This window comes from Oncorhynchus keta, chromosome 1, assembly GCF_023373465.1.
Source record: "Oncorhynchus keta strain PuntledgeMale-10-30-2019 chromosome 1, Oket_V2, whole genome shotgun sequence".
NCBI classification, from domain to species: Eukaryota; Metazoa; Chordata; class Actinopteri; order Salmoniformes; family Salmonidae; genus Oncorhynchus; species Oncorhynchus keta.
Window position 1 is genome coordinate 21608063 of NC_068421.1, and position 17185 is coordinate 21625247.

The 17185-nt window shown below is 45.1% G+C and overlaps 1 protein-coding gene across 1 annotated transcript in view; it reads left to right on the forward strand.

Annotated features, from left to right (window-relative positions):
• The first annotated feature begins 8647 nt into the window (after positions 1–8647).
• The window catches only part of LOC118380417 (kinase suppressor of Ras 1-like), a 63852-nt gene continuing 55314 nt past the window's right edge, over positions 8648–17185 (forward strand). The window contains exon 1 of the mRNA XM_052508569.1: positions 8648–9031. Coding sequence (XP_052364529.1) covers positions 8897–9031 — 135 coding nt within the window. The 5' untranslated portion in view covers positions 8648–8896. The remainder of the gene's footprint in view (positions 9032–17185) is intronic.

Genomic DNA, 17185 nt, shown 5'->3' on the forward strand with positions numbered 1-17185 from the left:
GTTTTTTTTGTTTTGTCCTTTTCTTGAAGTCTCCAGGCAACCTTTTTCCTGGAACCCACAAGGCAAAAGGAAAAGAGGTCACTTGAGAAACACTGAAGTCTTGTTCACACTGCAGGCCTTAATGCTGAAATCAGTTTTTTATTTCAAATCCATTTAGCAAAAATGACTATCCGAACAGCAAGTTTCAAGTGACCAAATGTGTGTGTTCAGACGAAAGTCATTTGGTGACACTGTTAGTTGTCATAGTAACGATGGTGGTGTGGCCAAGATAAAGCATAGCAGTGTGAGCAGACAACACAGAGTTACACATGGAGTAAACAATTAACAAGTCAATAACACAATAGGAAGAAAAAAAAAGTGGAGTCTATATACATTGTGTCCAAAAGGCATGAGGAGTAATTACAATTTTGCAGATTAACACTGGAGTGATAAATGATCAGATGGTCAAGTACAGGTAGAGATATTGGTGTGCAGAAAAGTAAATAAATAAAAACAGTATGGGGATGAGGTAGGTAAAAATGGGTGGGCTATTTGCCTATAGCCTATGTACAGCTGCAGCGATCGGTTAGCTGCTCAGATAGCAGATGTTTGAAGTTGGTGAGGGAGATAAAAGTCTCCAACTTCAGCGATTTTTGCAATTTGTTCCAGTCACAGGCAGCAGAGTACTGGAACGAAAGGCGGCCGAATGAGGTGTTGGCTTTAGGGATGATCAGTGAGATACACCTGCTGGAGCGCGTGCTACGGATGGGTGTTGCCATCGTGACCAGTGAACTGAGATAAGGCGGAGCTTTACCTAGCATGGACTTGTAGATGACCTAGAGCCAGTGGGTCTGGCGACGAATATGTAGCGAGGGCCAGCCGACTAGAGCGTACAAGTCGCAGTGGTGGGTGGTATAAGGTGCTTTAGTGACAAAACGGATGGCACAGTGATAAACTGCATCCAGTTTGCTGAGTAGAGTGTTGGAAGCAATTTTGTAGATGACATCGCCGAAGTCGAGGATCGGTAGGATAGTCAGTTTTACTAGGGTAAGTTTGGTGGCGTGAGTGAAGGAGGCTTTGTTGCGGAATAGAAAGCCGACTTGATTTGATTTTCGATTGGAGATGTTTGATATGAGTCTGGAAGGAGAGTTTACAGTCTAGCCAGACACCTAGGTACTTATAGATGTCCACATATTCAAGGTTGGAACCATCCAGGGTGGTGATGCTAGTCAGGCGTGCGGGTGCAGGCAGCGAACGGTTGAAAAGCATGCATTTGGTTTTACTAGCGTTTAAGAGCAGTTGGAGGCCACGGAAGGAGTGTTGTATGGCATTGAAGCTCGTTTGGAGGTTAGATAGCACAATGTCCAAGGACGGGCCGGAAGTATATAGAATGGTGTCGTCTGCGTAGAGGTGGATCAGGGAATCGCCCGCAGCAAGAGCAACATCATTGATATATACAGAAAAAAGAGTCGGCCCGAGGATTGAACCCTGTGGCACCCCCACAGAGACTTCCAGAGGACCGGACAGCATGCCCTCCGATTTGACACACTGAACTCTGTCTGCAAAGTAATTGGTGAACCAGGCAAGGCAGTCATCTGAAAAACCGAGGCTACTGAGTATTCTTGTCAAACTGTCAACAGAGTAGCTAGATATGCCAAATAGCATTCTAAAAACAAATCTGATTTCATCAATTTGTATCTGACTTCAAACCACCTACGAATGGGATTGAAAATGTGGCTTGAAATATACGATTCCATTTGCTTTTTGGCTGTTCAGATTGCTGGAAAAAATAACAGATTTGAATCCGATATGCAAAAAAATAGGACTTGAGTGACTTCAACCTGCCAATGTGAACCCCCCTCTTAGCTTTCGCAGCTGTGGTAACTGCCTCCACAGGACTCCAGGACCTCCAGAAGATTCTAGTAGTCTGGGAGAAGGAGAGAGTGAGGAGTTACTGTATATCTCCAGCTGTCCTGCTTTGTCAGCTGTGACACAAGTGACCAGAACACTCCTGAAGCTTCATTTTGGTTTAGAACAATATCAGCCCAGTTTTATTTTACACCAGATCCATGCCACACTGACATATGACACACAGTACTGAAGATCCAGTTTAAAACAGACCACAATCATCAGTCCTAGGCAGTGTTCCTGTTTCTACACAGGTAGAAACACTTACGAATTTGTAAGTGTGTAAGATTCTGTTCAATCTCTTTGCAATCTCAATCTCTTCAAAACATGTCATGGGAAATTCTTAATCATCACACACTCCCGAGTGGGCTCCTGAGTGGCGCAGCAGTCTAAGGCACTGCATCTCAGTGCTAGAGGTGTCACTACAGACACCCTGGTTCGAATCCAGGCTGTATCACAACCGACCATGATTGGGAGTCCCATAGGGCGGCGCACAATTGGCCTACCATTGTCCAGGTTTGGCCGTCATTGTAAATAAGAATTTGTTCTTAACTGACTTGCCTAGTTAAATAAAAATACACATATAGCTAAAATTTCACATGGGAAAACTGTCCTCAATTTTTATTTAACTAGGCAAGTCAGTTAAGAACAAATTCTTATTTACAATGACAGCCTATGAACAGTGGGTTAACTGCCTTGTTCAGGTGCAGAACGACAGATGTTTACGTTGTCAGCTCAGGGATTCGATATAGCAACCTTTCGGTTACTGGCCCAATGCTCTAACAACTAGCCTACCTGCCTCCCCAATAACAGCACAGTACTGGAAAAATATGTTGTAGCTGTCTGTGATCAGAAATTTGCTGGTTTATCATTGACTTGAACCCTTAATACTCAAGTTAAACATTAAGGGCCCTGACTGGTTAGGACATGAGCAGGCAGAGAGCATACCAGGAGGCTGTTGGCTCCACAGAGATGGTGATCAGAGATGAGAGATTGAGGTAGTAAGGAGGGCAAGAGCAGGTCCCCCGACCCACTAGTCATCAAAACAGATGTGCTGTAAGCTGACTAACTATCTGACTGTAAATCTTCCAAGTTCTTCCTTGTTGCACTGTGCTGTAACTATACATACATGACCTTTGTTCTCATTCAGGGATTCACCTGCCACACATTTTTTCACTGTGACCCACCTAAAGTGTTTTGAAGTGTCTTGTTATTCACCAAGTAAACAAAGACATTGTTTCTTGTCAGAGGCCATGCAACCTAAAGGGTCTAGCAATTTTGGAATCACTGCTTTGAATTGTTAACAGGTGACTCAACGTCTCTATTTGAATGCCATTAGGTCATGATGACATTACAAATGTTGACAAATTCTCTCTCATGAGTAGATCAATCTTAGAATGGTAAAGGAGGAACATTCTTGTTTTTCCAATCCATAAAATATGGAACATTTTACAAACAGAAATGGCTACTGTGGAGATCTAAATCTAATTTAGTCTTATTTCCAAACGAGTCGAGATTATTTATTTGGGACAGGAACTCTTCCATAAAGCCGTTATCAGTTCCTGTCCTTGACTGATAGGATAAAGATTGCCTCTGTGTGCTTGTGTGTATTTGAGGGCGTAGTGGAGGGCTTTTTTCCTTACAGCCTTGAAAAACTATTGTAAATTATGTGTTGGGCAGCGCAAGTCATATGCTCAACGGCCACGGTTCCTGAAACATAATAGTATTGACACCTCGTGGAAAAAAGTGGGAAAGAGGGGGAAAAGGATAGAGAGAGAGAGAAACAGAAATGGAGAGAGAGGGAGGGGAGTAGGGAGAGTGGGTGTGTAGAAACAACTATCACTTCATTTGGAAACTGGTCTGTCTTTTTCACTTTTTCTCTCTTTTTCTTTCTTTCGCCATCTGTAGTGTGTTGATTTTATTGTTTTCAGTCTCACTCAGTAGTGCTTTCTGAGTGATTACTGTCAATTTAGTACTATTGTGCATCAGTGGTAGTGTTTTTTAGAGTATATAGCTAAAGAGGTAACTGGCCTAGTTGGCCCCTGATATCTGACCGTAAAGCTGCCTCTGTGGGTCACAGGTCAGCAGATGGAGGAGCTCAGCAGCCTAAAATAGACTCAGGCACCTTATCCCTCATGGGCTCTGGCCAAAAGTAGAGCGTTATATAGGGAATAGGATGCCATTTCAGGTGCACAACCCCTACTTTTATACTATGTTTTGGAATGGCAGATGAAGAGAATCTGGCACCACAGGAGGCCCTCTCCTTGTGCCTGTGACTTGTACATGAACAAAGACACAAATTGATCCATGCACTGAGAACAGGGAGAATATGGTGGAACTGTGACTAGTACAAGTTTTTTAGCAGGCAGGGAAATGTGTGACTTAAATAGCACGTTCATTTGCATTGTTTCGTTGCCAGATCAGCTGTTTGTGCAATAGCTTTTTCACTTGCAGTTGATCACATTTATACAACCATTTTATTTGTGTACTAATGTGACAAAGATCTTGTTTCTTAAACGTGGCATGATATTTGAGGATTGATTAAAAATATGAATATAAAAAGAACAAAGCGGATATGCAGAAATAAATATTGATACAATGACGTTACCGGGTATGTGGATACATTATACATTCTTTCCCTTCCTCCGATTGTGTCCACTTCCTGTCTCTCAATCTCCGTACATCGTCACTCCCTGTCCTTGTTGAGCGTCTTCATTGCCAACTACGTCAATCTTTTAACAGACCTCCTAAAGAATATATATATTTTTTTTTACATCAAAAATAAGGGCCACTTTAGAATTAATTCATTGAATTGACGGGAGGGGAAATGGGACTCTCTCTCTCTCTCTATTCACTGACCTTATTGTACCAGTAGATGGCAGTACATTCTCACAAAAAAAATAGGGACAAGAGGACAAAATAACAGTAATACAAAAATACGTTTACAACAATCGTCCCCAAACATTGGGAGCAGAGTCAACTTTGTTGAGGGTAGCGGGCATTAGTGCCACGAAGGACCAGTTTCTCTCTAATCACCTGAAATCTAGGCAACTTGGCCCGAGGGCTCTGAGGAGGACTATGTCAGTGCTGTTCTATAGAGCCAATCAGTGTGAATGTGTTTAGAATTTCATTAAACACAGCAAGTTGCCTGATGCCAGAACCCTCTGGGTTAATTACCCATTACTGTAAAAATTCTAGGTGAGTGGCATTGGGCTTTGAGAGTGTATGAAATCCAATGTCTTTGAATTCTGTCTGTATCTACCTCCCTTACAGAGCATTAAAATATTCCCAGAGTTAAGGCTCTTCTCCAGGACTCCAGGACTCCTGTCCTCCGGGATTTGGCTCCTCCTCCTCTCCTGCCCATGTAGGGAGATTTTTTCCCAGCTGTTTTGGAGAGGGGAGCTTTCCTATGGAAAACACAGGGAGGGCAGATCACAGCATGCCAGTCAGAGCTTCATCTCAACACACACATTTAACAAAAACCTGGTTATTCTCTGCGCTCTGCCAACTACACTGGTTCCCACCATAGTTCACAAATTGAACTATACCTGTATACTGGCAAATCACATACATAGAGAACATTTAATGAGCATGTGCTGTGATCTTTGTATTTGGTGATAGTTAAGCCAGGGTTATTGTGATAATCGGTGTGCCCTTGAGCAGGGCACTTAACCCTAAACCTTAACCCTGCACCATTGAGAGCATCTTGACTGGCTGCATCAACGCTTGGTATGGCAAATACTACAGAGGGCCGAGAGGAAGGCCCCAAATTGTATCCAACCACCCTAGTCATAGACTGTTCTCTCTGCTACAGTACGGCAAGCGGTAAGTCTGGAACCAACAGGACCCAGGACCCCCAACCAGCCACCTCTTCCCTCCATTCTATTGCCCAAGACGAGTGAACAATCTTGGCCAATAGAATCACTTGACAATAAAATGTATTACCTTCCTATCATGGAATTGCCATCAACATGGCTGTTGTAACTGCAATATTCTCTGCTTTTCTGAAACATGGCTTTTGGCCAAGATACCCCCCATGGCTATCCAACTTGATGGATTCTCCATTCACTGAGTGGACAGGACAGTGAAGTCTGGGAAATCGAGAGTGGCAGGGGTTTGCCTCTTCATCAAAAACAAATGGTGTGCCGACTCGAGCGCAGTGGAAGTCTTGACCCATCGTTCACCCGTCTTGGACTACCTGATGCTCTAATGCCGACCCATCTACTTCCTGAGGGAGTTTTCAGATATTATTGTGACTGTTGTATACATTCCATCTCAGGACAAGAAAAAGAACAAGCTGGCACTTAACAAACTGCATGAGGCTATAAACAAGCAGTAAAACTTGCACCCGGAGGCTGCTTTCCTTGTTGACACGTGATGCCCAACTTCCATCAACACGTCTCCTTTGCTACCAGGGGTGAAAAAGTCCTAGACCACTGTTACTCTACCCACAAGCAAGCATACAAGGCCCTCCTTGTCCCCCATTCGGCAAATCAGATTATGACTCTGTACTCCTGCTTCCTGTTACAAACAGAAGCTCAAACAGGAAGTACTCATTGCGTTGAGAAATGGTTATCAGAATCAGAGATTATGCTACAGGACTGCTTTGCTAGCGTTGAATGGAATACGCTCCGAGACTCCACCGATAGCATTGATGAGCTAACCACCTCCGTCACCAGCTTCATTAGGAAATGCATCTGCAACGTTGTCCCCACAATAAAGATACGCTGCTTCCCCAATAGACAGCCCTGGATTAACACAGAGGTTGGCACTAAAGGACAGGGCTGCCACGCTATCATAGACAACCCTGAGGCTACGGCTGAGGACAGGAACAAGTACAAGAAATCCCGCTACGAACTCCGCAGAGTCATCAAACGAGCAAAACAACAATATATGAATAAGGTGGAATCATATTACACAGGCTTCAACGCCCGCCGCACACGGCAGGGCTTACTGTCCATTAATCAGGTCAACACGTGCAATGCCGTGGAACCGGATGATATTCCAGGGCAAGATCTCAGAGCATGCTCAGAACAGCTGGCAGGTCATTTTCAACTTCTCCTTGTCCCAGTCTGTAATCCCCACATTTTAAAATGACTACCATATTTTCTGTTCCCAAGAACTCTAAGGCAACATGCGAGAATGTCTACCGCCCTGTAGCACTCACATCAGTAATCATTAAGTGTTTTGAAAGGCTGGTGGCACACATCAACTCGATCATCCCAGACACCAAGGATCCATCCCAACAGGTCCATAGACGACACAATCTCAAATGCTCTCCACACTGCCCTCACCCACCTAGATAAGACGAATACCTATCTGAGAATGCTGTTCATTGACTACAGCTCAGCGTTCAACAGCATTGTCGCCTCCAATCTAGTAACCAAGCTTAGGACTCTGGGACTGAACACCTTCCTCTGCAACTGGATCCTGGACTTCCTGACAGGCCGACACCAGGTGGTGAGGGTAGGCAACATCACCTCCGCCACCCTGACCCTCAACACCTGGGCTCCACAGGGGTGTGTGCTTAGTCCACTTTTGTACTTTCTGTTCACCCACTACTTTGTGGCTACGCATGACTCCAACACCATCATTAAGTATGCCAACAAAACAACGGTGGTAAGCCTGATCACTGACAACAGTGAGACAGCCTATTGGGGAGAGGTCAGAGTCCTGACAGTGTGGTACTAAGACAACAATGTCTCCCTCAACGTGAGCAAGACAAAAGAGTTGATCGTGGACCACAGGAAAAGGAGGGCTGAGCACACCCCCATTCACATTGATGGGGCTATAGTGGAGCTGGTTGAGAGCTTCCAGTTCCTCGTGTTCAAATCCCTAAGGACTTAAAATGGTCCAAACACACCAACACAGTAGTGAAGAGAGCAAGACAATGCCTATTCTCCCCCAGGAGGCTGAAAATGTTTGGCATGGGACCTCAGATCCTCAAAAGGTTATACAGCTGCACTATTGAGAGCATCCTGACTGGTTGCATCACCGCTTGGTATGGCAACTGTTCGGCATCCGACTACAGGGCACTACAGAGAGTAATGAGTTTTTTGTGCTTGCCAGTTAGCTATAGTTACATGTCTATAGTTAGCTAGCAGTCTATGGTTAGCTAGCTGTTAGCAGCCAACGGCTAGCAGTTTCTTACTGGTGATAAAAACAGATGGTTGCCATAATTTTTTCGAGACAATACTGAATTATGTAATGTAACAAATTGAACCTTGTAAACATTTGTGGTAGTCCGTGCCCCAGGACTACCTGACATGAAGGCTCCTTGCTGTCCCCAGTCCACCTGACTGTGCTGCTGCTCCAGTTTCAACTGTTCTGCCTTATTATTATTCGACCATGCTGGTCATTTATGAACATTTGAACATCTTGGTCATGTTCTGTTATAATCTCTACCCGGCACAGCCAGAAGAGGACTGGCCACCCCACATAGCCCGGTTCCTCTCTAGGTTTCTTCCTAGGTTTTGGCCTTTCTAGGGAGTTTTTCCTAGCCACTGTGCTTTTACACCTGCATTGTTTGCTGTTTGGGGTTTTAGGCTGGGTTTCTGTACAGCACTTTGAGATATCAGCTGATGTACGAAGGGCTATATAAATAAATTTGATTTGATTTGATTTGATTTGGTAATTCATGGTAACTGCATAAACAATTCATTTAGACTCGCCGTTTATTTGAAACAGGCGTTTATTTGCTGAAATGTGGGCCGTTGCCCCACGGAAGTTAAAAGACGACCTGGAACGCGACCACTCTGTCAAACACCATGCAGAAAGAAGTAATTTACGTAGCTCTTCAGAATACACGGAACCCACTGTGTGTTCATTGAAGTGACAGAGCTACCAATGTAAAGGTCGTAGATTAACTGTTCTATTAGTTCGCTGTTCAAACTCGACTAAACCTACCAAGCCGTGCCAACGACGAGGAATGGATATTGTGCCAGTCAAAGGTGGAAGGATGGTTCAAAGTAATTAACTATCGGACGGGGACAGTGTAGGTGGCGCAGCGATGGACAGGGACGCACTCCACCAGTGCGAACTCATCCAGAATATGATCGAGATCTCCATCTCCAGTTTACAAGGACTCCGAACCAAATGCGCAGCATTGAGCGACCTCACTCAGCAAGAAATACGCACTTTGGAGGTACAGTATGGGTAGCATAGGCAAAAAATACACTTTGACTGCTATCATAATAAAGTTCAGCTTGTTGGTGTGTGTGTGTGTGTGTGTGTGTGTGTGTGTGTGCGTGCGTGCGAGGGAGGGAGAGTGAGTGATGGTGGAAAATGTAAATATTTGTGTGTTGTTCTCATGATATAGGCTACTAGATGTTTTTTTATATACAAAACGACAGACTAGACATTGCAGGCTCCACGTCCTTATAGGCTACTAGATGTTTTTTTATATACAAAACGACAGACTAGACATTGCAGGCTCCACGTTCTTAAAATAAATACAAATAATACAGTAATCTCGTGCGTGTAGGCCTGGCCTATAGATGAACTGTCCTTGATGTGCTGTAGGCCTATAGTAGGTATATTGTATTTAGGTTCAACTTCCTTGTTCCTTCCATGCCCATAATCAATAACAGTTTCGTAGCCTAAGGCAACTCTCAACATGCCACACATCAAAACAGCCTAAAAATCAAAGTTTCAACTAATGTGTTAAAACTGTTTATTACAGATTATAAACTAATAATTAACAGTTTATGAACTTTTAGAACTGTAAGACAGAAACATATTGATGAAAGGAAATGAGTTACAATGAAGGATATGCCTGGCTGTCATCAGACAAAGTCTGTGTGATATTCTCACACATCTGTCCCCCTCAATGAATCCTGTCAGTTTCACTTCTCCCTCAAGTCAGTCTGTCCCTCAAGCAACCAACAATGCACATCTCTACTCCTCACTAAAGGAACATTGAGTAGCCACTTCCACCGCGATCCATTCACATTGTTAATCAACTAGGTATTACAAACGGAGCAACGTCCTTATAATGTAAAGCCCTTTAGGATCATACATACTGTACATGGAGACGCCAACTGTCATTATCATTGTAAGTTATTTTGTACATAATGTTTCTGCCACCGTATCTTATGACCGAAAAGAGCTTCTAGATATCAGGACAGCGATTACTACTACATACTGGAGGAATACTTTTTATTCAACGAGTCGGAGAGGAAGAATTTACTTCAGACGCCCGACAAGGCCCTCATCCCCGTAATTCGCAGGAGAAAGAGACGGTGGAATCGTGTACGAAGATCCGGGTGCCTTGTTAGGATCCTTCGCCGAGAGGGTAATCTACCTTTACCATCGGTCCTATTAGCCAACAAACAATCAATTGATGATAAAATAGACAAACTACGATCATGAAAGTCCCACCAATGGGACATTAAAAGCTGTTATATCTTATGTTTCACCAAGTTGTGGCTGAACGACGACATAAATAACAAACAGCTGGCGGGTTTGAAGCTTTTTCAGGCAGGATAGAACAGCGGCCTCTGATAAGACAAGGGGTGGCGGTGTAACGGCTCTCGTTGGTGGTAGGAAGAGTGGACCAAAGCGCAGGGTGGAAAGTGTCCATGATTCTTTTATTTCCAAAAATACTCATACAACATTTTTTTCAATGAAAGCGCACAGCACTGGGTTGTGTTGGCGAACTGGGGATACCGTGCGTAGAGCTGGCGCAGGATATCCTGGGCCGAAGAGACCAGAGACCGGAGACCAGGAGCGCTGAGCCGGCACAATCCATCCTGGCTGAATGCCCACTCTAGCACGGCAAATGCAGGGAGCTGGAACAGAGCGCACCGGGCTGTGAATGCGCACTGGAGACACTGTGCGCATCACCGCATAACAAGGTGCCTGACCGGTCACACGCTCCCCACGGTAAGCACGGGGAGTTGGCTCAGGTCTAAACCCTGACTCCGCCAATCACCCCGTGTGCCCCCGCCAAAACATTTTTTGGAGCTGTCTCTCGTGCTTCTGTCGTTGTCTTAACTCCTCGTATCGTCGCCGTTCCTCTCTTGCTGCCTCCACCTGCTTCCATGGCAGGGTCTTGTCCCCTGCCATTACCTCCTCCCAGGTCCAGGATGTCCTCCACTCCCTTTTCTCCCGGGCCCAGGATCACTGCTCCTTCTGGCCATGCTGCTTGGTCCTTTGATGGTGGGATCTTCTGTAACGGCTCTCGTTGGTGGTAGGAAGAGTGGACCAAAGCGCAGCGTGGAAAGTGTTCATGATTCTTTTATTTAAAAAAATACTCAAACAAAATAACAAAAAAGTGAAAGCGCACAGTTCTGTCAGGCAGAAACACTAAACAGAAAACAAGATCCCACAAAACCCAAAAGGAAAATGACAACTTATATGTGATCCCCAATCAGAGACAATGATAGACAGCTGCCTCTGATTGGGAACCACACCCGGCCAAAAACAAAGAAATAGAAAACATAGACTTTCCTACCCGAGTCACACCCTGACCTAACCAAACATAGAGAATAAAAAGGATCTCTAAGGTCAGGTCGTGACAGGCGGTCTATGTATATTTGTAAACAACAGCTGGTGCACGAAATCTAAGGAAGTCTCAAGGTTTTGCTTGCTTGAGGTAGAGTATCTCATGATGATAAGCTGTAGACCACATTTTTTGCTAAGAGAGTTTTCATCTGTATTTTTTAGTAGCTGTCTACATAACACCACAAACATATGCTGGCACTAGGTCCTCACTCAATGAGGTGTATAAGGCCATAAGTAAACAGGAAGACGCTCACCCAGAGGCGGCACTCCTAGTGGCCAGGGACTTTAATGCAGGAAAATTCAAATCTGTTTTACCTCATTTCTACCAGCATGTTAAATGTGCAACCAGAGGGAAAAAAAACTCTAGACCACCTTTACTCCACACACACAGACGTGTACAAAGCTCTCCCTCGCCCTCCATTTGGCAAATCTGACCATAATTCTATCCTCATGATTCCTGCTTACAAGCAAAAACTAAAGCAGGAAGCACCAGTGACTCGGTCAACAAGAAAGTGGTGAGATTAAGCAGATGCTAAGCTACAGGACTGTTTTTATAGCACAGACTGGAATATGTTCTGGGATTCTTCCAATGGCATTGAGGAGTACACCACATCAGTCACTGGCTTCATCGATAAGTGCATCGATGACGTCGTCCCAACAGTGACGTACATACCTCAACCAGAAGCCATGAATTACAAGCGACATCCGCACTGAGCTAAAGGGTAGAGCTGCTGCTTTCAAGGAGCGGGACTCTAACCCGGTAGCTTATAAGAAATCTCATGCCCTCTGATGAACCATCAAACAGGCAAAGTGTCAATACAGGACTAAGATTGAATCGTACTTCACTGGCACCGAAGCTTGTCGAATGTGGCAGTACTATTACAGACTACAAAGGGAAGCACAGTCGCGAGCTGCTCAGTGACACGAGCCTACCAGATGAGCTAAATTACTTCTATGCTCGCTTCGAGGCAAGCAACACTGAAGTATGCATGATAGTATCAGCTGTTCTGGACGACTGTCTTATCACGCTCTCCTCAGCCAATGTGAGTAAGACCTTTAAACAGGCCAATGTTCAAAAGGCCGCAGGGCCAGATGGTTACCAGGATGTGTACTCCGACCATGGGCTGACCAACTGGCAAGTGTCTTCACTGACATTTTCAACCTGTCTCTGTCTGAGTCTGTAATACTAACATGTTTCAAGCAGACCACCATAGTCCCTGTGCCCAAGAGAACACTAAGGTAACCTGCCTAAATGACTACCAACCCGTAGGACTCACTTCTGTAGCTCACATCAACACCATTATCCCAGAAACCCTAAACCCACTCCAATTTGCATACCGTCCAACAGATCCACAGATGATGCAATCTCTATTTTACTCCACACTGCCCTTTCACACCTGGACAAAAGGAATACCTATGTGAGAATGCTATTCATTGACTACAGCTCAGCGTTCAACACCATAGGGCCCTCAAAACTCATCAAAGAAGATGATTGTGGACTACAGGAAAAGGAGGACCGAGCACGCCCCCCATTCTCATCGAAGGGCCTGTAGTGGAGCAGGTTGAGAGCTTCAAGTTCCTTGGTGTCCACATCACCAACAAACTAACATGGTCCAAGCACACCAAGACAGTCGTGAAGAGGGTACGACAAAACCTATTCCCCCTCTGGAGACTGAAAAGATTTGGCATGCGTCCTCAGTTCCTCAAAAGGTTCTACAGCTGCACCATCGAAAGCATCCTGACTGGTTGCATCACTGCCTGATATGTCAACGGCTCAGCCTCCGACCGCAAGGCACTACATCTAATCAAATGGCTACCCAGACTATTTGCATTGCCCCCTCTTTTTCACGGCTGCTACTCTCTCTTTATTATCTATGCATAGTCACGTTAATAACTCTACCTACATGTACATAAACTCAGCAAAAAAATAATTGTCCTCTCACTGTCAACTGCGTTTATTTTCAGCAAACTAACGTGTAAATATTTGTATGAACATAACAACTGAGACATAAACTGAACAAGTTCCACAGACATATGGCGAACAGAAATGAAATAATGTGTCCCTGAACAAAGAGGGAGTCAAAATAAGAGTAACAGTCAGTATCTGGTGTGACTACCAGCTGCATTAAGTATTGCAGTGCATCTCCTCCTCATGGACTGCACCAGATTTGCCAGTTCTTGCTGTGAGATGTTACCCCACTCTTCTACCAAGGCACCTGCAAGTTCCCGCACATTTCTAGGGGGAATGGCCCTAGCCCTTGCCCTCCGATCCAACAGGTCCCAGACGTGCTCAATGTGATTGAGATCCGGACTCTTCGCTGGCCATGGCAGAACACTGACATTCCTGTCTTGCAGGAAATCAGTCACAGAACGAGCAGTATGGCTGGTGGCGTTGTCATGCTGGAGGGTCATGTCAGGATGAGCCTGCAGGAAGTGTACCACATGAGTGAGGAGGATGTCTTCCCTGTAACATACAGCGTTGAGAATGCCTGCAATGACAACAAGTTCAGTCCGATGATGCCGTGACACACCGCCCCAGAACATGACGGACCCTCCACCTCCAAATTGATCTCTCTCCAAAGTACAGGCCTTCGGTGTAACGCTAATTCCTTCGACGATAAATGTGAATCCGACCATCTCTCTGGTGAGACAAAACCGCGACTCATCAGTGAAGAGCACTTTTTGCCAGTCCTGTCTGATCCAGCGACGGTGGTTTTGTGCCCATAGGCGACGTTGTTGCCAGTGATGTCTGGTGAGGACCTGCCTTACAACAGGCCTACAAGCCCTCAGTCCAGCCTCTCTCAACCTATTGCGGACAGTCTGAGCACTGATGGAGGGATTGTGCATTCCTGGTGTAACTCGGACAGTTGTTGCTGCCATCCTGTACCTATCCCGTAGGTTTGATGTTCGGATGTACCGATCCTGTACAGGTGTTGTTACACGTGGTCTGCCACTGCGAGGATGATCAGCTGTCTCTCCGGTCTCCCTGTAGCGCTGTCTTAGGCGTCTCACAGTACGGACATTGCAATTTATTTCCCTGGCCACATCTGCAGTCCTCATGCCTCTTTGCAGCATGCCTAAGGCACGTTCACGCAGATGAGCAGGGACCCTGGTCATCTGTCTTTTGGTGTTTTTCAGAGTCAGTAGAAAGGCCTCTTTCGTGTCCTAAGTTTTCATAACTGTGACCTTAATTGTCTACCGTCTGTAAGCTGTTAGTGTCTTAATGACCGTTCCACAGGTGCATGTTCATGAATTGTTTTTGGTTCATTGAACAAGCATAGGAAACAGTGTTTAAACCCTTTACAATGAAGATCTGTGAAGTTATTTGGATTTTTACGAATTACGAATTCAGGACCCTGAAAGACAGGGTCCAGAAAAAGGGCTGCTTCTTTTTTTGCTGAGTTTCTTACCTCAATTACCTTGACTAACTGGTGCCTCTGCACATTGACTCTGTACCAGTACCCCATGTATGTAGCCTTGCTATTGCTATTTTACTGTTGCTCTTTAATTATTTGTTAATTTTATTGATTTGGGGTATTTTTTTCTTAAAACTGCATTGTTGGTTAAGGGCTTGTAAGTCAGCATTTCACTGTAACCTGTTATATTTGGCGCATGTGACAAAAACATTTTGATTTGATAACATCACCTATTCTGTACAGGTCATATCAGGTACACTAAATTGGCCTACTAGCCTCTCTCCCATGGGATTGTTCAATTCAAAGCGCTGGAGAAGGCCGTCTGATCTGGATTTCTCATCGCTATTAATGTAGTAGCATCTAAATTTGGACTTCTCTCCCTCCCACACATTCTCAGTGCGGGCTGTTGAAAGCTAAAGATAGAGTGAGAAACAGTGGGAGGAGAGGAAGGAAGGGGAGAAAAAGGGGAATGAGGAAATAAGGGAGGAATATATGAAGAAGGAGATATCCAACATGGCTGTCTCTTATTAAAGCTGAATATCCAGGGGCTTTCTTTGAGACTGGACTGGGGGAACCAGGGAACCAGCAGACAACAACATGGTTACGAACAAAAGAGGTAGCCTAATCCACTGCCAGGCCTTTCTCTCTTTCTCTGTATTTGTCTGTCTCTTTCCTCTCCCTCCCTCCTCTCTCCTCTCTCCCTTCTCCCCCCTCTCTCTTTCACTCCCTTTCTCTCTTTCTCTGTATTTGTCTCTCTTTCCTCTCTCTCTCTCCCTTCTCCCACCCTCTCTCTTTCACTCCCTTTCTCTCTTTCTCTGTATTTGTCTCTTTCCTCTCCCTCCCTCCTCTCTCCTCTCTCCCTTCTCCCCCCCCTCTCTCTTTCACTCCCTTTCTCTCTTTCTCTGTATTTTTCTGCCTCTTTCCTCTCCCTCCTCTCTCCTCTCTCCCTTCTCCCCCCCCTCTCTCTTTCACTCCCTTTCTCTCTTTCTCTGTATTTGTCTGTCTCTTTCCTCTCCCTCCCTCCTCTCTCCTCTCTCCCTTCTCCCCACCCCTCTCTCTTTCACTCCCTTTCTCTCTTTCTCTGTATTTGTCTGTCTCTTTCCTCTCCCTCCCTCCTCTCTCCTCTCTCCCTTCTCCCCACCCCTCTCTCTTTCACTCCCTTTCTCTCTTTCTCTGTATTTGTCTGCCTCTTTCCTCTCCCTCCCTCCTCTCTCCCTTCTCCCTTCTCCCCACCCTCTCTCTTTCGCTCCCTTTCTCTCTTTCTCTATATTTGTCTGTCTCTTTCCTCTCCCTCTCTCCCTTCTCCCCACCCTCTCTCTTTCACTCCCTTTCTCTCTTTCTCTATATTTTTCTGTCTCTTTCCTCTCCCTCCCTCCTCTCTCCTCTCTCCCTCCCCCCCTCTCTTTCACTCCCTTTCCCTCGTTTTATTCTCTACCCCCCCTTTCATCTTGAACCCACAATAGGCCTGTCTGTCTGTATAGGGTGGTCAGGCCTGAGCTAAGTGGCTGCATGGGGAGTTGGGTTACTCAGGTCTGTCCATGTAAACGGCCTGTATTGTGTTTACATTGGATATTGGAGATGAGCAGCACTGTTCTACACTGTCATTGTCATAAAGCGATGGATAAAGGACTCTGACCACAAGGGGCAGATATTATGTCCGTCAGGACAGGTGTGTGGGGGGTTGGGATAGGCTAGACTTGAGCGTTGCTGGACACCAGATGAGGAAGAATTGGAGAGATGTTTGGTGCTGCCTGAAACATGAATCTTATGTAATTGCAGAAGTGGTGTCGTCTTTCCGACTGGTTTTCAACTTCCTCATATTAGCTGTACTGCAATTGCATAACAATAAGGTCATTATTGTGTGAAGAGGATCATTCTTGTGTACAAGATTGTCTTTGAATAGTTTGAACCAAAACACTGTCTTAGAAGATTGAGCTGTGCAGCTCGTGAACCAGGGAAGTAACCTTTTTAAAATCATGTCATTGGTCACGTAAACTGAAGTCGCTGTCCTTGTAAACTTCACAGGCCTGTGATGTTGAATGTATAGCAAGGTTAATCCTGGGTGCTACTTAGGGCTGTTATGGTGACCATATTACCACCACACCAGCATTCACTAGTCATGACCGCAGTCATATTCCACATGACCGTTTAGTCATGGTAACTAGGCTTCTCCAAAACTGTGCACTGGCTGATGGTCATTAGCAGCCTACCAAACTTGCTAACTGCCAGTCGCTAATGGCCTGATACTCAGGGCTCTATTGTCCCTCTAATCACTCTGACAATGCAAATGCAATCGAAAATCAAATCAAACACTTTATGAGAGCACATGTTGCGCAACATTTCTATAAGCTATGCAATAGGGTGGGAAAACAGAGTTT